The sequence below is a fragment of the Oryzias latipes genome, chromosome 5, assembly GCF_053564925.1.
Source record: "Oryzias latipes strain Hd-rR chromosome 5, Olatipes_Hd-rR_3.1".
In the NCBI taxonomy this organism is placed as follows: domain Eukaryota; kingdom Metazoa; phylum Chordata; class Actinopteri; order Beloniformes; family Adrianichthyidae; genus Oryzias; species Oryzias latipes.
The window spans coordinates 18,706,157-18,727,881 of record NC_136241.1 but is presented as its reverse complement, the minus strand read 5'-3'; the positions used below and the strand labels follow the sequence as shown (position 1 = coordinate 18,727,881).

The 21,725-nt window shown below is 42.1% G+C and overlaps 1 protein-coding gene across 1 annotated transcript in view; it reads right to left on the bottom strand.

The window, feature by feature from the left end:
- The window catches only part of lrig1 (leucine-rich repeats and immunoglobulin-like domains 1), a 29,117-nt gene extending 8,146 nt beyond the window's left edge, over positions 1 to 20,971 (bottom strand). The window contains exons 1-8 of the mRNA XM_023954994.2: positions 19,961 to 20,971; positions 10,825 to 10,896; positions 10,027 to 10,101; positions 5,040 to 5,177; positions 4,807 to 4,950; positions 3,788 to 3,931; positions 3,310 to 3,453; positions 1,472 to 1,615 (exon numbers count right to left, since the gene is read on the bottom strand). Of these exons, the coding sequence (XP_023810762.1) occupies positions 1,472 to 1,615; positions 3,310 to 3,453; positions 3,788 to 3,931; positions 4,807 to 4,950; positions 5,040 to 5,177; positions 10,027 to 10,101; positions 10,825 to 10,896; positions 19,961 to 20,163 (1,064 nt within the window). The 5' untranslated portion in view covers positions 20,164 to 20,971. The remainder of the gene's footprint in view (positions 1 to 1,471; positions 1,616 to 3,309; positions 3,454 to 3,787; positions 3,932 to 4,806; positions 4,951 to 5,039; positions 5,178 to 10,026; positions 10,102 to 10,824; positions 10,897 to 19,960) is intronic.
- Between the last annotated feature and the right edge of the window lie 754 nt (positions 20,972 to 21,725).

The window sequence follows — 21,725 nt, the reverse complement described above, 5'->3', positions numbered from 1 at the left end:
GGAGACAACAGAATCAATGAATTCATATAGAAAGAATAAAAAGGAAGGCTCCTTTTAAAAGCACTTTGGGGGTTTATCTTGACTACATCTGTGTCCTCCTGAGAGATGTAAAAGAAAAAATCTACTTTAAGGTGAAGTCATACTTACAGAAAAAGCTTTTGTTCTTCTCTTTTGCCATCAAACAGACAAACAAAAGAATCCAAGCGCTCCTCTGGACTATTGAAAGCGCTCATTCTCCATTTGAGAAAGGCATTTCAGGGTGATGGGCAGCTACGCCTTCCACTGCCTCTTTCCCTTTTCTTTTCCAGCATCTTTCATCCCCCTCTGGTTCTTTTCCACTGACCACTGTCTTAGTTGGACTCAAGTGGGGCTGCCAATTTCCTACTCTTTCTGGCTGGCTGGATGTGAATGGCCATCGCCTTGTTAAAGCAAGGCCAGCGGAGGAGGGGCCGGTGGGGGACGCTGTGGACCCGAGAGACCAGGCACAGCAAAAGTGGGCCCCGATGAGCCAACAACCCCCGTGGCCAAATTAGAAGGCAGGCTAACTTGTTTGGAGCTTTCACACCCTGATGGAGGCTCCAGCCCCATGCCAGCACAACCGGCAGCGCAGGCCCAATTAAAGCTCCCCCAGCTCCTTTTCAAGGCCTAGCCTATGCCCCCCCCCCCCCCCCCCCTCCTCTGATTAGATTAGGCCTGCTGCAAACACACAGACTCACACAAGTTAAAAAAAACACACAATGAATTAGGCAGCACATGTATTATGTAATCATGCAAAGATGACGGATGGATTGGGAGGAAGGTGTTATTTTAATGAAGCACGATTAGAACAGGATTAAAAATATGAGAAGAGGCTCCTCAAAGGTGCCTCTTGGATCCTGTAGATGGTACACAGCACCCAATGTGGCAGAGAGAGAGAAAGCCTATTTGCTTTGGCCCATCACGCTGTTGTGAGAGTGTGTCTGAAAGCTCCTTTTCTCTTTGCTTTTTATTTAGGAAGCAGCAGCAGAGCCAGGAGGACCTTCATTAAGAACCAAGTCCTCAAGTCTGTTGGCTGGATTTATCCACTCGCTTTCTCTTTTTGGTTCTCTGCTTTTCTTTCTTAAAGGCTTTTGTGCAAAAAGGCGACTCAGAAGGAAAACAAACCTCCATCTTCACCCAGGGCTTAGAGAAGCAGGGAGGAATATCAATGGAGCTTTCAAATGCAAGTTTGGGTGGACACAAAGTAGATGAAAAGCTAAATAAAAAACAGGCAGGGAAGGAGTAACCAACAACAACAGAACCTTTGTGAGCATAGAAAAGGGCAGGAAGAGCAAATGGCACGCAAAAGACTCAAATGGAGCAGCTCCACAAATAAATATCAAATCATACAAAGACATAAATCATTCTTAAGAGTCAAGCTTGCGATATTATAATACAGTGCATCAGCAAAGGTAGGATCCTTGAGGTAGGTCTCTAATGGTGGCGCACTTACAAGATGCGTACCGCCTTCAGGCCCCTGAAGGCTCCCTCGTTAATCTGGCTGATGGAGTTGTGGCCCAGTCTGAGAGTGTGGAGATCCCCCAGCATCGCCAGACTCCCTTCATCAAGACGAGTTAGGTTGTTGTACGACAGATTCCTGGAAAAACAATAGAAAGAAGAGGAACAGGAGAGAAGATGGAGGCAGGATAGAAATGGAAAGAGACAGTGGAACAGAAGAGCAGACAGGAAAAGTTCTGTGAGGTCTGGAATGAGATAACAGATTGGTACAACACCGAGGCAGCTTTTAAACATTGCTGTACTGCCATGTTTGAGCAAATGTAAGTGCAAACATTGTTTTTAATAGGCTTTTCTCTTCAATGCAAGATAGGAGAACTAGTTTAGCACACTGCAAAGCACAGAGGACAGTAAGAATCTTTACACATCTGAATATTTTCTTTTTAAGTCAATAGAGCCGAGGAAACCCCAAAGACACAGGCTGACGATATGCATGTCTTTCTTTAAGAAACCTTGAAAAAAAGTATACTTAAGAAGTAAACAGATCATATTTAAAGCCTTTTCTGATGATGGAGGACATATGTAAAGAGAATGAAGCTTAAAATTACATGTCTCAGTATTTCTTTATTAAAATTGTTGTGAATCAGGAGCAGACAAAAAAACCCTGTTTGAAAAAGATTATATTTTTGACGTAAATAGACACTTTGTGGGTCACCTGCTCCCAACAATCAGCCATGGGGAGGGGTAGTGGGGGCGGGGTTACTCCCTGCCAACAGACCTGCCCTCAACTCAGAGGCAAAGTTCTAATGAACTACTGCCACTCTGCAGAAACTGTGATCTAGAAAATGACACAGGTTATTGGACTTTGCCTTAAACGACACAATTATAAGAAAAAGACCACTGGGAATACTTTTGAAATAGATAAAAAGATGGTCAGAGTTGGACTGTAATGCTATAAGGGGATCTTTCAGAGTTCAAAAGCAGTACTGTGTATATCATTGCCCTTTCTGTGGCCCTCTGTCTGTCTGTCTCTCAGCCAGGCCTTAGGTTTGCTTGGCCAGTCATGTGTGCAGAGATTCTGCCCGATGACCAGCTCAGCCCAGCGTATTGGGAATGCAATAACAGGCTTCTCATAAAGCCGAGTCACTCATTTCAGTCATTATAACTCTTGATAATGAAATCATATAACCGGTGACTGCTGCTGCGCCCGGAGGCTGAGTCTGGAACAGCACTGGGAGCAATCTACCATTCATAAGATGTGCACACAGGAAACAGCCCAGAGATACACAAAGCAAACTGGCGTGGTCACCACCTACCACTTTATCCCTTCAGACTGATGCACACAAACAAGGAGAGGCGCCACAGAGAGCAGCGGCTACCTCGCTGTTAACAACGCCTCAGCTGAGCCTCACCATGGAGCAGCGTTACCACACTCATGTCAACGGCACAGCAGATTTCCTGATAATAACTTGGCAGACAAAGGCGGTGAAAGACATCCTTAAGTGTAACTACAACCACACAAACAACAGAGGATTACTCGGCGGTTTGACAAAACTCTACACTTCGAGACTGACAAGAACGCGTCTTGTCAAAGGCTTGAATGCTGTTGAGCTCAGCTCTGATTATGGGATAAACGGGCTTATCCTGAGAGTCATTTAACCCTTAGGAAGGTAAATGGATGACATAGGAGGTGAGGGGGTTTCTCAGGCGGGAGTGGTTTGTTTTCTGCATCACCAGCTGTGGTGGACCCACCTTCAGGAACCTAAACCGGCCTGCCAGAGGTTTACCTGGCACAACAGGCTAAGTGTTCAGACTCATTTAAATGCTGGTACTCACAGTTCCCTCAGTCTCTGGCAGAACTTCAATCCATCAGGGTTGATGCGGGCTATTGAGTTGTTACTAAGGAACAGTTGCGTAAGTGAGGTCAGGCCATACAGGGAGCCACTGTTCACCTCCGTCAGGTTGTTGTATTCCAGGTGGCTGCAGAGAGACATTTAGAAGTTAGATCTCAATGAGAACTTCCCCATCAACAATTTGCATGTTGGTTGTACCGTTGTATCACTAAACACTGCATTGGCAGCATAAGTTATAGCACTTTGTGATCATTACAGAGTTATTTAGCTTACAATTAAGGTCATTCTGGTTAAGTATGATTTCTGTGATTTACAGGAAGGGTTTAAAAAATTCCTGCTTATTCCTGGAGCTTTTAGTAACTCCAAATAGTATTTTGCTTTTAAACAATCCATGCTATAAAGAGAAGAGAACAAAAATGCAGCAAAAAACATCAACCGTAGGTGTTTTAGACTACACTTACAGGACTTTCATCTTTGCTAGGTCCCAAAAGGCTCCGTCCGTCAGTTTGCTGATGCTATTCCTTTGGAGTTTGAGCACCTCCAGACTCGACAAACCCTGGAAGGTAAGGCCTTCTATCTGACGGATGCGGTTCCTGTTGAGTTCGCTGCAGAAGAAACACAAAACAGGTGAGGATATTGTGTGCAGAGGAACTGTGTAAAGCAAAGCAGTTGCACTCCTCTTTTATATGTCAGCTTTCTCGTCACAAGAACATTCAGGTCAAAAACTCAAAATCATTTGCAGAAAAACATTCCTATAAAGGTGAGTGGTGACACTGCGGTATACCAGGAGCTTCAACTTACAAACAAAGGTCAAACTTTAGATCCAAAAATAACAGGAGTAAGGAAGAAGTAATGCATGGAAAACGGGGTATGGTTTTTCTTTGAACATGGCAATGAATCTGGACAGCTTCCTGAGTGTTGAGACTGTAAAAGCCCTTAGGCTGAAAGAGATAAACATCTCTAAAGGTTCCTTTGTGCCTAATGTGCATCACCTCTAGCATGTGTAGATACAGTGTCACAGAGACCACCTGCTAAACAAAAGACACCTGGGGACTCGGCTGGAATCACCACAGGTGGAGACTCCCATTACACGAGTGGCTTAACTCTCCCAAATGAAGGCGTTGAGCTCCAAATGTGTCCACTTTGCCATTAAGCTGGAGGGAAGTTTGAGGAAGATAATGGAGCATGATGTAGAGACTGAACTAACCACTTTGGGGATATGGAAGACGGCAATAAATCACAGATATTATGGCTCTAGTGTTTGCCTTGTCAAACCTTATCCACTCCTGGAGGGATAACTCACTAACATCTATGCCAGTGTTAAACACACAGAGCTTGGTGGGCACACTACAAACTGCTCATAGTCCAAACTCTACTTTTCTACGTTTTTTTTAAATCAAGGATGTGCATTTAGAAGGTTCAGGGATTCTAAGAGAACACAAACTGTGATTTTTAGATGATTTCCTGCAGAGGCACTTACAGCTGGGTGAGCCTTGGGAGCTGAAAGGCTCGAATGGGGATCTGGCTGATTCGGTTTCGACTCAGTCTTAGAACCTGTAGCGATGAACCCAGACGGTCCAGCGCTCCCAGCTCTAACACGCTGATCTTGTTGTTGCTCAGGTACCTGAACAAAGACGAAGGGAATTGGAGCATCAAAACATGTCTCTCTATCAAGTTTCTTTGCATTCCTCTCCCTCTTGCGCAGATACTTACAGGTCTCTGATCTGCAGGCCTGCAGGGAAGCAGTGTCCCCGCAGCTCAGTGATTTCATTATTGCTCAGGTCCAACGTTTCCACAGAAACCAGCTCTCTGATCCGCCTGCCATCAATACTACGGATGTTGTTATGATGTCTGCAAAACAAGAAATACAAAAGACAACAGGTTCAGTTACCAACTACTCTTAAAATGTTATATATATTTTTTAAACTTTTTGTTCTGTTCCCATCCAGTTAAGGCAGAAAAACCTTAAGTTTCATTCACAGAGAGGACAGTACACATACAAAGTCACCAAGAACTTCAACTAGTCAACTACAGACACTTCCAGGGGATTTCTGAGCTCTTTAACTACTGGAAGAGTGAAATGATTGTTGCACATTTTTGATCGACCACTTTTAGTGTCCAACAGGCAAAAGGAAGCTTGGAAAAGTTGGAACTAAAAGGAAAAAGGATGGTTTGCATGTCTGAGATGGATCAGGAAAGTTTTGGGAACTCAACTGAAACTCTGCTAAACTTTTAGAAGTTTAAACCAAAATGTAAAAACTCTTGTCTCAGCCAGATCTTGTCAAGCCAGGTTAAATCTCTAGCCTGAGAAAAGAAAAAATGGACACATTTCTCTCATTTCAGACACATTTAGGAGTCTTATGAGGAGTAGAGACTCATGGGCAGCTCCACCCATTCCTGTACTTCTTAACATCTGTTGAGGGTTATTCAGGAGTCCGGATTAGTAACGGGGAGAAAAGGTGAAAAAATTCTATTTTGGGGGAAAGCTGTCACAGAATAAAAAGCAAGCAGAACAGTTTTTTTATAACAAAATGACATTATAAAGTAGAAAATGTCTTCATTCTTATGCTACATTCACACCGGGCACAAAAAAGCGCATTCAAGCAACTACATTTAATGAAAGGTCTATGTAAATACATGTAAATGCAAGTTTTGGGCTTCCGCATTCAAAACACGTGCGTTCATGCGTGGGTACACTTGCTTTTAAGTACATTTTTGGGCTCTACGTACAAAACGCACAGCCATTGAACGTGCTATAAAAGTTACACCAGTTGAGCTTTGAACAATAAGGGGCTCGGACTTGGTAGTGACCTATAGGTGGTGTCCTTTTCAAAACAGGAAGTGCCAACCGTTTGAAAGTTGATCATGGAACAGCGATGAATAATTGCGGTTTGTATCCAGACAAAATTTTATGACACCAAGTCTTTGGTATATCGGAATAGAGCTGTGACAGAAAAAGCCTGGAGCAAAATTCGCAAGATTTTCACTGCTTCGACATTCAACTGCCAACTGTAAGTACATGCGCTAGTATTAGGTAGCCACAGTCCAGTGTGAACACCGTATGCTAAAAGTGCAATCAACGTTCAAAAATGCCCTTTTAGCTGCTTAATAAATGCACGTCACAAGCCTTTTGTGTACGTAGCATTAGAGTTAAACATTTTAGATTTCTGGGAGACAATCGTGCTCCATGAGACAGGTGAGCATGTTTGCCTTTTGCATCTCTGACTCCATTTCTTGTAATCCTTAAAGTTTGGTAGCATCTCGATCAGTATCAACATTGCTGAACTGTGAGCTTGTGCAAGTATTTGTGCGTTGACAGGCAGAGCAGAAGAGGGCAGGTGTTTCAGCAGTCAACCTTTTCAAAACAAGGTCAGTTCCTACTTCCTGTCTTGCTTTGAAACACATGGACACACAGGCACAAACGCCGGTGTGTGAGAGGGGGATGAGGAGGAGGAAGAAGAGGAGGAGGGTCAAAACACCGCAGTGGCCCACCTGAATAAACAGTGGCAGAAATGGTTAAGGATGAGCACTCGCGCACAAACACACGCTTCATACCAGTAACGGACACACACAGTCAGTTGATACAGTTGAACAAAGGGAATAATGGAAGGAGGGAAGGAATGGACGCTCCGAAAAAAGGGGGAGGGGGATTTCGGGTGACGTGGGGTCAACAGCTGGCGACCTTTGCTGGGAAAAACAGATCAGTCTCAGACTGGTGGGAGAGGTTGTCCGCTCTAACTCTTCCTCCACATTAACCACACACCCCCACCACCACCCTCTCCCAAAGCTAGATCCCAGCTGCGTGTCAGAGACAGATAAAAAGCCTTGGCGCTCCATGTGTTTGAAGTCCACGCATACAATAGTAGCGTTTATAAAAACGGATTATCATACGGTCATTGACATCTCTGATAAAGACAAGCTTGGTTCCCTCTTGTTTTCTTTGAAGTCTGGAGGCCTTATTCCCCTTGGTTCTCTTCAGTTCCAAATCTAATTACCCTGCTCCGTTGACCATCTGATTATCACAAGCCCGCTCATTTTAACACTTCTTTTGATGAATGAAAATCGGAGGTTTACAGTCGCAGCCCCAAACTTCTGCTTCAAACATCATTTCAGTCATCTTTGAGGTCTATTGTTAGGCCCGTCTCTTTCTGTTTGAAGCAGGACAAAAGCGTTCCAGCTTTAAAATATGACCAAACAGGGATTCGTGAGATTCTCTCCAAGATGCTTTCGGCACCCGTTTGATTCTGACAGGAGAAAAGTGGGTGTGTTCTGTCATTTTGTCACATTTTAAAAAATGGGTTTTCTTTTGCGTTTTTTTTAGCATCCCGCGGTGGCATTCAAGAGTCTGCAGGACCTCAGTGGGATGGGCAAATAAACCAGAGTGGGAGAGACCTGGCATAAGGTTTGTTTGGACTCCTTAACCATGCACTTCATAAGGTGCCCGATGAAGCTTTGTCCCATTTATTGTGAGAGGTACACTCAAAAGGAGAAAACCTTGCACAATGCTCTCTTAGAAACGACTGCTTTCTTTGCCAATACAGCACAGAAATAGAAAGTTAATTGGCCACTTGAATGGCTAAACGTCTCAGCTTCTTTTCATCAGTGGGAACAAACGCACACGCAAAAACTTTAACTCCTTCTGCATTTTGTACATTAAAAAAGAGCAGTGAGCTCAAAGAATGGAGATGGGTTTATGTTTTTATGCATCTGGATTTTGTAAAGTTTACAGTTTGATGAGCAGCTGAGGACAGACCGGACCGTCTGCCAGCGTGTGGGTTAACCACTGTCTCACACAAACTTGTTGTCAGACAACATTCCAGACAGACAATCTTTAACCGATGCTGTTTCTGCTTTGGCACACAAAAACCAGCTTCAGAAAGACCTGGAGCTTGGCAGGTAGAACTGAATAGATTATTTTTTTTAAATAACCATGTTCTCATCTTTTTTTGTTCTCTTTTGGCTGTTTGGAACTTTCTTCCACCTCCCTATACTTCCTCCAAACTGTGTTCCTTTCAACAAGCAGTGATGTCAGCCTGATCTGACACTATTCACATGGCTTACCCCCTACTCCCTCCCTGTTTTCTCATCCCTACTTCCATGCTCAGTGTTACCCGTTTTACTGTAAGCCATGTGACTGACAGCTGCAGCTGCAAGTGCTTCAGCGAGCCTTCATTTCAGCTGCATGGCTTTGTAAAAATCTGACCCTCCCTCCAGCCTCCACTCCCATCAGGACTACAAGCCCCCCCCAGCAACAGGCTTCAAGTCAGGCCAAAAAAAGACACCCCAATCATTTGTAGGGCCTGCAACTTTCCACAGTTTGTGCTAGTAAAGGTGAACTTGTTCCAGTCTGTTTTCAATCTAATGCTAAACGAACAGAAGCTTTAGCTAAACCTTACAAACTCAGCCTGACAAAGAAAAACTCAACACCAAATACAGGCAGCCCAAAGATTTAAAAGGAAAACAGCAAAAAAAAAAAAAAGAAGAACACCCTAAAAAAAGTTCACACAGTCAAGAGCAGATAAATTATACTCAAATTCATAGTAACGATCCACACTTACAAAAATATTCTGACCACATAAGTGCATCATGGTAAATTCTGAGAGGCAGACAGATGACACACAGGGAGAGGCAAACATGTGACTCCCAACAAGCTCACTGCTTAAAATGATACGATGGCGGCCAAACATGACGAAAAGCAGCAGCCCTGCTCTCTACTGTCAGAGGGCCCACATGTTCGGAAGGTGTGAAAGAAAAGAATCGACAAAATCACTCCAGCTCAGCCCACAATCCATCAGTCATCCGTCCACACTGACAACTCAGCAATGACAGCAAAAGACCTGAGAATTTTTTCTGGTAACACAAAAGGAGCTAAACTGTGGCAGTGGAGATAAACCCACCCAACAGAGCAAAACACAAGATTGTCACAATTGTATTTATTTATACTTTAATTGGAATCGTGATTAGAATTAGACTTTATTTCCATTGTTCGCTGCTGCGGGGACATGGGATCACTCTGCTAGTTTAAACACACAATGAGGTTTGGCTCAGGTTCTCATTTTGACAGTTGCACAAACCAGACTGCTCCACAATTGTGTGTCAGTTTCGTATAACCCTATTTGTAATTGCTGATTTAAAACACGAACGTCCATTTTTCTCTGGGAGTTTCCAAACATTTCTTTCTGTAATTTCATTTACAGCTGAATCCATCATTTGCGCCCTGTTAGCTGGGTTAAAAAGTGGGCTGCTGATGGACTGAAGCTCACGTTTGTGACATTAACAAGCACACACACGCCCTTCCCAAATACGGCAGTAAATTTCCAGCGGGATGCCAGTGCAGGCAGTCCCCACAGGCAAGGTTTCACAACTGTGAGCAACCAAGTCAAAACTATATATGAGCTGACAGCCAGCTCCACTCACTACAGACAGGACCACAGAGCCTGCTAACAAGATTTGTCAGTTATTCTACCATTTGCTAATCACTGCAGATAGAACTTCACTTTGATGGCAACCGAATTAAAAAGAAAAGAGGCTTTATAATGCAGATAAGTCAACATTCATAAGAATGAGATTTACTCCAGAGGTACAGAGCACTATTGGGTTTAAAGAGAATATTAAAAAAGAATCTGAATGAGGCCAGACATGGGACTATTGTGAAAGAGTCGAGTCATTTCGACAGAGGAGTAAAGGAAGCAGTACTCACAGGTACAGAGAAACGATCCTGGAAGCAAAATGCCCTAAATCAGGTATGGAGGTCAGTTCATTATGATCCAAGTGCCTGAAAAGGAGAAATGGTGTGTTAAAGAATACTCAAAGAAAGTCAGCAGAAGTTTTGACACCTATTTGTTTTTCAAACATGTTTATTTCTCCTTTGTAATGGTGAGCAGGAATCATAAAAGCCCTTCAAAATAGAAATAAACCTCGAGTGTCCCGTATGTTTCAAATGTGATGAGCACTGTAAGTTTGCTCAATCACACAAAACTAAATTCAACCCAAGCATAAATCAAAAGATTCATAGCTCGAGTTGTCACGTCTGCAGCAGAGCAAGTGGCAAGTCATCCTTTAAAAAATCAAAAATAACACGGGGGGTAAAACAGATGTCCAGGAGCGTATGACTGTTCAGCCAGCCTGCCAAAGATGTCACCAGTGTGTGTTTTACTGGTTAGCTTGTGTGTTTGTGTGTGTGCGCGTGGAGTGTACTGGCACTGGGTGACAGAAAGCCAAGCCCTCTCCTCACCATATAAAATATTTACAAGGCCAGACTTGGCCACAGTATCGGGTGATGGAGGAGAAAGCTTAATATAGAAAACCACCACTTAATTCTCAATTGGACTTTGTTCAAGGCAACGCATACGAGGATGCAGCGAAGACGCAAAGTGGAAACCAGGAGTGACGGTAGTCAGTATCCAGTCATTGAGAAAATGTTAAATTAAAGACTATGTGATATAAAAAAAAAACAGACAAAAACAAATCCAGCAGTTTTGTGTTAGTGGCTACTTACAGTTCTCTTAAATTGGGAAGGCTGGCAAAAGCTTCAGGATTGATGGAGGTCAGTTTATTGTGCCCAAGATTCCTGTAAAAAAAAAAAAAAGAGTTGAAATATTTATTAATAATTAGCAATTTAACAGTTGACTGAAGACAACTGTTAAAATAAAACAGTGTTTGTATATTTTTATTTGTTTTGTCAGAAGCATATAATGGTAATTAAATGAAAGATCCTGATCAATACGAACGATTACATTTCCCCTCTGACAGCCATCCTGATCCATCCACAGCTGTTTGAATACACTACAGCTCACTTCAGTAAGCCTTGAAAGAGGGCCCAGATCAATACTATCAATGCACAGACTCACTTTCCAAACATAACCCACAGGCAATTCATCTGCTGCAGTCAATTTGCACTTTAGGCTAACAGTGGATTTAATAGCTGGCACTTGACTTCTACACAGGCTAATCACACCGTAATTTGTCCATTGATGGGACTTACTGTCAGAGAACTAAAAATGGCTATGGGGTGGGTGTGTTTTGAACACCAGTATCTCAGATTAAGATTCTCACAGTATATGCAGGAAGTTTTTCACATATAGGTAAGTGGTATGTGTAGCTGGCAGAAAAGGGGGTTGCTGTGTCAGCAGTGTGTGTTTATTCTAAGATTGCTTTCAGGACAACGCAAAGTCCATGGCTCTAAGTCGACTCCCTCCATACATGAGAGATGGCAGAGGAATGCTTCATAGCCCTGTTGAGAGTTTACTGCTAGTTCCTGAAAACAGGGGCCACTTTTACCCGATGCACCACATTCCTCATTCTCTTGTGTCACCCTGACCTTAAGAGCCCCATGGAAGGCAGCAATTGTTCCTTCATGCCACACACTTTAGAGAAAACAGTTACCTGGTAGGAAGATGAGTGACGTGTAAAAATGGGTTAACAGTATAGCAAAGAGCGAGCATTCAATTACATGTTATACACCGCACTTTCTTAAAAGAAAGATCAATCTCAATGCCTGTCCCACTTGACAGATTTCCCTTGCTCCTTCTTTGTGCTAAAATGCAGATAATGAGAGGCTCCTTTAGCAATTCTTTCACTTGGCGTGTGAGTGTGACAAGATAATAGCAGAGCATGTGTCTGCCCTCCAGGCAAGAGCCTGATGAGGAGGTGTGCATTCGCCTCGGCGTCATAGATGATCGTACAATGAGGCCCCTCCCATTTCAGTCTTGATTTCTAAATTGTTGTCCCCTGCAACAGGAGGCAATTATCCCCCTTTTGTTGGCAGTAAAACACAGAATTCCCACTGTTAGCTTCTGCTTGGAGGCACTCATAAGCAGCCAATATTCACACATGCAGACAGAATGAACTTTATAGTGGTGTGGATAAGCATTGTGGACTTTCAATTAACTTTCTTTTTGTGCAAAAAAATGAGTACAACTCACAATAACAGATGACTAAGACAAAAAGAAAAATTTTCACCTGATCCTTAAAATGAGCTAAAAACAACTCCAGATTAGGAAAAAACACATCATATAGTAACACAGGATGTCACCGTTTAGCCAACTGCTAAACCACTAATCGCTGCTATTCAACTATTTAAGTTACTTTTGCCACAATTTAAAGTATGCCAAAACAAAAAATCCTTTGTGTTGGTTGTTTCCAATCTACAAAAAAAGAAATAAAAAAAGAGCTTATTTAATTTTTAAATGCCTCACTTTGAACATGTTTTGTTTTTTAAGTTTAAAATAGCCCAGCAGATGACTTACTGATTTCTTTGCTATTTCGTAACATTCTGCTTCATTACATTAACGATGGCTGTACAGAATAAAAAATCCACAAAAAAATATTTCCAATAAACTCATCAGATTGAGTAAATAGCTTTGCGTCCTCTGTCTGAAACTTTAAAATACCTAGCTACAACAAATTGGATGCATGAAAATCTTGCAGGGTATTTCCTCTTTAGATAACCAGTGTTGCTGTTTACCTGAGGTGGCATTCAGGTTTTTTTAAGACCAGAAATGGAAGACTTTTTCATGTTCTAATCTGCAAATTTGGATCTAAAACTTAGTGTACTTTCTTCTTTAGTTGACTAAAAGGTGTTTACATGACTGCAATCTTCTACTTTGCTTCATTCAGACAGATTTATTCTCTAACCTATCAGATCAGATAACTTCCACTGCGCTTTAACACCTACTGTGAAAAGAGACGGTGATAAGGTTGAGTTCCCGCCCTCCCCTCTCTCACCTTCCCTCCACAGGTGGAAAAAAGAAGAAAGAAAGAAAGTTGCCTTAAACCTACGACTGCGAGAGTAGACGTTCTTCAAGATTCACAGGGGTGTAAACATTTAAAGAACAGAAAAATAGAGCAATATTTTGTCAGGTACTACTAGAGGTTTTGCATTTTAAATTGTTTTCACACGTGACTAAAGTTCTTGAAGCAGATACGCATTCAGTATGGGCCAAAAACTAGCTGCATTTGTATTTTTTCCCCTCAGTAAGCCATTGGCTAGAGGTAACCACAAAGGTCTACATAACCTCCTTTTGTCAGCAGAACTCAGACATAAAACAAGTGGGGCAGCTAGAGTTAAGGCTCACTGGGGGGAAACAAAAAAGAAGTTCTTCTAAGATCCAGTTTTCCACAACACGTCTAGAACGTCTTGGCTCTACAAACACAGAGCTGGAATAAAAAGAATTAAAAAAGACACTTCCTCTAGACAAGAATTCTCCCTCAGACCAATGAGCTGGTTTGTTTCATACATACATATGACATGGATTACATTTTAAGATTCATATAAAGGCATCCTCTTATTCAAGTGTAAACAAAACTGTGAATAAGGAACATCTTAAAACACATTGTGACCAACTTTTAAAAGTGATGACAACTGCCACTGCTGGAAAGCTGAGCCAATGTAACATCAAAGTCAGTAAAAGCTATGAAAACTGTGTATTTCGGGTGCAGAGGGAGTACAGCTACAATAAGCTGGGAGTACCAGGGTGAAGTCATAGCACATGACCCCATTCTTGTAAGTCAATGCACAGCCAGTGTGCGGGGGGGGGGGGGGGGGGGGGGAAGACCCTAATCAGTGAGTGGATCTTTACATACGGCGATACATCATCATTATCTGTCTTGTATCTACAATACATAAACCGAGTGTGAACTTTGCTCATTGAAAGTGTGAAGTGATGCTAGTGATGAGTCTTCTATGGTCCAGCTGTGAGACAAAAGGCCTTTAATGCGGTCCATTTCAGAGCATCATAAACCTGGTCAAAGAATAACCTGCTTGTCAGAGAGCCAGACACACACATACATGCAGTTCTTCCTGTCATTAAGGGCCAGTTTATAGCCCGGCAACTGCAGTGAGAGTGTACACAAAGCTAACACCAGTTCCAGGCCACTAATTTACACAAGTCATAGGAGGGAGAAAGGGAACCCATGTTTTATCAGCTCTGACAAGGTTAAAAGCATAAGCCAGCCAACGAGATTTGCTGGAGTCATGATAAATCTGATTTGCTCAGTTCTGAGCAAAAGCAACAGCAAGAGTGAAATCCCAAGAAGGCAAAAAGATCATAGGTGCAAGATTTGGGAGGAATTTTGCTGGCAAATTTTACCATTTGCTAAAGATTCCCAACTCCCCCGCTATATGCAGTCGACCTAACAAAAGAAACTGCTCCAGCCTTTGAAATGAGCTAGCCTGAAAGCATGACTTTTTCTAATGGCAGGCCACATCTTGGGGCCACGTGCAGAAACCTCTCTGTGTGCTGCTGATTTGGGGCCAGAGCAGGAGATGGAGCGAGGCATTCCAAACAAACAGGCACAAGGCTGGGAAAGTGTGCACTAGCCTAAGGCATCGCGTGAACCTATGGTCAGGCCCAACAATGTCATAAGAACAACAACACTGATGCTGTTGCACTGCACATATTTATGCAAACTCACCCCCAATGCGCATATGATCGTGGCCTTGCATTAAACACTGTTTTTTATTTTGATGACAATATAATTTGTTACAAACGGCGCCAGACATTAGTGGAAGGAAATGAGTGTCCCCCAATTAACGTCGAAGACTAACAACCACTTCAAGTATCTTTAGTTCAGCTATTATTACTATTGTACAGGAAAGCCGACCTTGTGCTCTTATCTTAATTATATTGGGTGGGATTTTTTTTTTGTCTTTTTGCCAACAGATTCAGTTTCTTGACGGGAAATAATGATTACACGTGAAGCTGTCTAGACGCTGGAGCTCTTATGCTCCTTTATATAGCCATAAAGGGTGCAAAGGCTGAGGGAGCAGAGATGCTACGGGTCCAAAAAGTGTCCATTCCAAGTCTCTCCTCACACTTCTAAGGACTGCATGTTTTCTGAGCAGAAGCAGATTTACTTGAGCAGTACCTCTCCGTCTGTGTTCAAGTCACGCTCCTTTATCTGCTCCAGATTTCCAAACTCTTACCAGATGTCGGGGGTTCATAGATGATTCATTGATCAAACTCACTTTGTAGACACTGACTTTGAGGGAGAGGGGAAGGAAAAAAAAGAAACTTGGCACCCTACAAAGTCTTTACAGAAGTGCTATCTATTCTGCTGACTGAATTCCTGCAGAATGACTTGTGGCAGCAGCTGTCTGATTGACATTAAAATCAGTGAATCCATGGGGATCAACCCATGTATTCATCTTTATGTCACATTGGATTTGCTATGAGGAGAAGGGCCTTCATCTGAGCCATTTCCTACTAATTTGTCCACAGGTAACGTGCGACACAAATCAAATAACAATAATTTTCCCTTTAATATCTACGTGAAAAGTTCTACTGCCTCTAATAGCAGCCTGTTAAGAGAAGAAAATGGAAAAAACAGCTGACAACAATCACGGCCAGTGATTACAAACCGAACCCTGAAGCTGTGACTTCAAAATATCTGCCAGAGGACATGTGAGACATGAGGCTGGCAAAACTATGACAATAAACAAACTAGGTATAATCACTCTCTAAACCACAAAATTACAAGGCTGTGGAGCGAGAAATGCCCGAGAAACCACAAGGGGCTCAGTCTTGCTGAGTGGTTGCTGCATCCCTGCCTCGACTGCTGAAGTGCTCATATGCTTAAGACGATGACGCATCTCTGCAGCTTGCTTTCGGACATGACAGTCCTTCAGTGCAGCTCAACAAACTTTCCACAATAAAAAATAAATAAAAAAACATAACAAGGGCAGACCTTGAACTGGTAACATTTTTTTAGCATGCTTGTTGACAAGTTACACAAACTAATACATGGCCTAAAAGTAGAAGGGTTGCAGTTAATAAGAAATGACTTTCAGCTGGTTTCTCCTATGATGTTACATTTCCTTTGGCTTTTACTGTGGATGTTACAACATGTGAGACAGTGGTTGAGGTTTCTGACCACTAACAGAGCTTTAACCAACTTATGAAGGCAGCAGCAGAATCAGCAGAGACAGCAGCAGCAGACCATAACGTTAACACAACACTTCCATGCAGAGGGTGGAAAAAAAGCTGCCCCCCTATTCTTGCTCCTTATATTCCCCAGCCAGGTGATCTAAAGCCACACCCTCCCCCAAACAGCCCACAACCTAGCTGACCCAACTCCCTGTACCCGTCAGGAAACCGCTGGTGCAAAGCCCATTTCTTCTGAGTCAAAACCAACAATCGAGGGTTGTACCAACAGTGCAGTTTAGAGCTTTAACATGGAGCGGAGTATCTGCAAGCTATGAGGTTCAACAAACCAATTGGAGGTGGGGGACCTTTAAGGAAAGCCTGACTATAGAGGAAATAATGCAAAACCAGAAATGTCCAAAATGAAAGTAAACTCATATCAGAGCCGGTAAAAAAGATCTTACTTTCTATAACAGGAAAAAATGGGATTTACAACCCTGTATAAGGAAAGAGGAAGATGTGCCCGCTAAAAGACAGCCAGTATCTGCTTCATCTGTCTCCAACAGAGCAATCTTGGCCAAAATTAGTCATGCTCATGCTTTTATTTACTTGCAAAATCCCATTATGTCAGTGGCGCTGTGGGCAGTAATGCTTTTTGTACACATTACTGTGGCTGCAAATGAGATAAAACACCATTCCTGAGAGGGAATATGTGATTCTTTGTAACCAAACCTGCTTTGAACATTGTTAGGCTATTCATCAATGCTAAAAATTGAAAAATAGAAAAACATTTTAGACTAATGGTCAGCTTGTTAAAATGTTAGGAGCACTGATGGAAAAAGAATCCAGATAAAATTGACAAAGAAACTCGTTACAGAAGAAGAAGTTACAGTAAGAAGCTCACTGGTGGAGGATAAAGATAGTGGGGAAAATCCATAAATTTACACGATGGAATCAATCTTACTCCCAAAAATAATCTCTTAAGACAGCAGTTAGTTAAGATTAGTTAAATTTATGTTACATTTGTTTAAATTTGAATCTTTCCCCAACATTTGTTTGCCTCTGAGTCCAGTTTTGGCTCAGCCTGACCTGCCATGGACGTGCTAACATATTTGCTTTCCTGAATCCTCATCAAGCCTCTTTTCTCACAGGGGACCATTAAAATCAGGGTCTTGAAGGGTGATTATTTTGACAACTGGAAAGCATTAGTGGTTTTTTTTAAGCTTTAAGATTTGTGGTCTTATTTGGGCCTCAGAGGACAAGAGACCGCTACTGATGGATGAACCGCTCGATGAAACCTGCCCTCTAGCCACCTATCTTGCCCAGACAAATACTCACTCAAAGCACTTTTTCCATTTGTGATAAATGCACGTATTTGGTCAGCTGTTATTTCTGCAAAAATGATTCATTTTCAGGGACGCCGCATTATGTAAACTGTAAAATGACACCATAACTATGCCAAAAACACAACTGGTGAACACGGCAAATTCTTCAGTAAAAGCTTTTTTCTTTTAATTTATCACAAAATGCTGCATCAGTTGTTTTGCATGTACTACAAATAAAACCCTTTAAGCTATGAAACGTCCTGGTGAAATTAAGATAACCATCGGAAAAAAGCAGGGCTTCCCTTTACGAGAAGCCGTGTAATTACAAGTTCTGACGTTCATTACTGTAATCCCAGTTCAAGAGGCGGCAAAGAAGTTACTGTTGCAGCTACGAGACAGTGCAACCACTTTCCCCCTCACAGGAAAATCATTTCTTTTGTTGATTGTTAATGACACCGCGGAACATGTGACCAAAACATTTGTTTATGATTTATGTGTCTATCATTTATTCAAGCAGAGGAATGTGCAGAGAAGAAGTGCAAAACTTACTAGCACCCAGAAAGTCTCAACACCACTACTGTTGCTGCTCCCTCCCTGCAGGGAACTGATTCCACACTGATCTTGCATCCAATGACAAGTAGAGTTCACTTCAAACCAAATACAAACCAATACAAAGACCACCCAGTGGACAGAATGAAGCTGTCATTGTTGCTCTGAACCAGAACTGCTGAGTCCAGCGACATGACCTGCATCAATATCCCAGCTTCCACTGCCGTTCATGTGTCTAAAACCAGAACCATTCTATCAAACACAACTGTAAACCTCTGGACAGACCAGAAAAGGAGACAATGCTTTCCCTTTGAGTTACCTGCCACTACTATGTGATTATCTGAAGTTGTGTGGAAATATGCGACCTTAGGTGTAATGTAAGGTAATTCAAAGCCATAAAACCATTCCCTTTGAAAACAGAAAGACTGCGGGTGCTTAAATCTTTAGAGATAAGGTTTAGACAAGATAAGAGAAGTCACAGAGAAGTAGGGCTCACACTGGATGCTATTTCCACACAGGTTCAGAGCAGCTGCTCCGACAGGGAATCTGTCCCGCAACGGACATGCCTAGTCCATGTGTAGACGACTGTGTGTATAAATGATAAACTGCATGTGTACTTGATCATGGCTAAGTGGTGCTTCAGGGCCATGTGGCTACCGGAACACAAGTACCGTTATTCATGTGTGTGAAGGACTTTCTTAAGGTTGCATTCCTAAGTTCCTAAAGAAAGATGCCTGCCTCAGACTGGAACCTGGGAGCCAGAGTCATGTTTGAGTCTCAAACTGATTTTGTAAAAACCTGCAATGGGATGTCTAATTTTCAGTGAGTTTTCCCTGCAGCACTGGCCAAAACCTAGACTGAGAGCAGAGGGCCGTGTTGTCTCTAAGTAAATTGTGTCATTCAGCTTGATAAGTAGCAAATTTCCCTCAACACTGAAGAGGCCTTCATGAAAAATGCCACTAAACTTTCCTAAATGAGCTGACAAACAGGGGGTCGACTGTTGTCAGGCTGGGAACGTTAATATCGAGAAATCCAATTTGGAAGCAATGGTTTTAAAACACAGTGATGGGTTATGTGGCTAATTCACCTGTAATGATTCTGATTCAATAAGGCAGATGTTTCCTTCTTTTGGCATATTTATTGACTCACTCTAAGAGGACAGGTTGTCCAATGTGTCACTTGAAATATCAAAACCTCTCAAAGAAGGTCTAAATTTCTGGTTTTCATAAATCAGAATGACACTAAAAAAGGATGCCAAGTTTGCTGTCAGATACATTTAGGGGCATTTTTCAATTGATGCTGGTGTTTTATCTGCAACAAAACTTAAAAATCAAGTAGGCTGGGATATTAAAGGACCAAATAATAACTATGTGCAAAGTAAATCTGGACAAACATATAAGAAGTTGATTTTAGTATGGTTAGTATGCTGTGAATTGTTATTAATCTATAAAATGCATAGGAAGTGATAATTACAAATAAAACTTTATTTATAAAGCACTTTTCATACAAAAATAACACAAAGCGCTTAACAGAATTAAAACATCTTTCAAAACATAAGGCTGAACAAAAAAAAAAAGTTGGTGGTTAGTTGTCACATTAGTCTTTAGAGGGGGGTATTTATGTATCTTTATAGTCTTGTGGGGAGGGGGCAACATTAGCTTTCAACACTCGTTTTTATTTATAATATTCACTTTCTCGATTTAAAAAAAAAAAATCAAAAGAAAGAAAGATAATTTTTCTCGTATGAAATTCCTCTACAGAAAAGTTAGCGAACCTGGGAGTTTTTAGACTTCAGTTAAAGCTCACAACAAAGTTTAAAACATTATTATAGCATCCATTTTTAATAAACATTCTGGTCCTTATGGGCTGTTCGGGGGAAATTCGGTGTTTTACTTACAAGGAGACAGTTCGGGCAGGAAGGTCCAGAGGTGTCGCCGTGAGCTCCAGGCGGCTGCAGTCCACCGAATCTCCGTCGCAGGTACAGTTCTGGGCACACGGTAGTTCTGAACCCAATCCGCTGCTGTTCCGCTCTCCCATCGACAACATTAAATATAAAACCAAACGACACACAAATCCAAACGGTCCCAGCGGCGCCGCCATTTTGTATCCAGTTTTAATAGCGCGACCGCTGAGCGCTAGCCCCCGGTACCGAACGCTGAAGTTTGCCTCGGTGGAGAAGGTGTGCGGTTCTTTCTCGTACTAGCGCATTCACTCACTGTCGTCTCGTTATCCGGTGCTAGTAGGAGTGAGCGCGGTGCAGCAGCGGCGGCAGCAGCTTTTCTGTCCCGGTGGGACTCATGTCCAAGTCTCTTCTTCTCCCCAACTTTCTTGTCCGGGGTTGGACGCGGGCTTAAATCAGAGGTCTTCACAGATGAACCCGCATCGCTCCCCCACTGCAGGCTTCGATGAGGACTTCAGATCAACTTTGAATGTGTTTCCACTAAAAGGAAACACTCGCTAAAAAGATTTTTGCAACACCGTAACCTTAACAGCGACTGTCCCTCTACGAATCGATTACTTTAAAACTTTTATAACCGGACTACACAACTCCCGGCGAAGCTCGAGAATATCCACTATCAAAAAAAAAAAGTTAGTAGGTCAGGTTGATAATTAAAAACCCAAGAGTTGATCCCGAAAAGGCGAAAGCTGAGAATCGTCCACTTTACTGTCTCTTTACTTCCAACTTTGAGGCGCACTCCGAAGACTCGACTATATCAGCGTATCAGGTGCAGTCTGCGTTGGTTAATTCTTGACCATCCGATTAATAATAAATTCGACCGTCCCCTCCTTTCGACCATGAATAACCACCATTAGTCTTCTCCTTTCCCGAAGTACTTTTCCCTTTTTTTTTCTTCTCTGGATGAAAATGCTCCGTAGTCCCACGTTGGAGGCACAACAGCGAGTCCAGGGTCCGCCCACTGACCGTTTTCATTGGCTGATGCAAATTAATGGCCGAAGTAAAGTGGAACGTGATTGGTCGCTCTTGTTTCTCCCCGGATCGCGGAGTTTAAAGGAGGGGGGCTTGTGAGGGACTGCCACTGAGAGGTCCCTCGGTCCGCCTATGTTTCCCACCCCGGGGTGTGAAACCGCACGACCTCCCCTCACTCTCACTGCTTCTTAAAGACACAATCACCCAGATCAAGCTCTGTAATCGCATTATAACAAGCCATAATAATCTAATTGGTTTGAACGGCCAACTATTCCATTTGGACAAGATTTACACCTAAAATAAATAGAGAATAAAAGATCAACTTTATTATCCTCTCTTTTTACTTAGTTGAGAGAGCAATCAAGCATAAGGGGAGTTAATGTTATTAGACTGCTTTGGAAATTAATCATCAGACCATTAATTTATCTCTGTATGCTTAACACTGATTATTTGTTGAGTCCATCAAGGACTGAAGGGAAAAAAAACATGGAGTATGAAATAATCCTGCTTTATAATGATACAAGCAACTTTAGATATTAGAAGTAAAATAAAAAAAAGCGATTGAGATTTTCTTAAAAAAGATGGATTTATATCTGTAATGAAATAGCATTTATAATCAACACTGATCTTATTTTTAAAAGTGAATTCACATGTTAAGAGAGTAATTAGTGAAGCTCTTTAACAACAGAAACAACATTTTATTCTCTGGTTAGAAATATATATAAACGTGTGC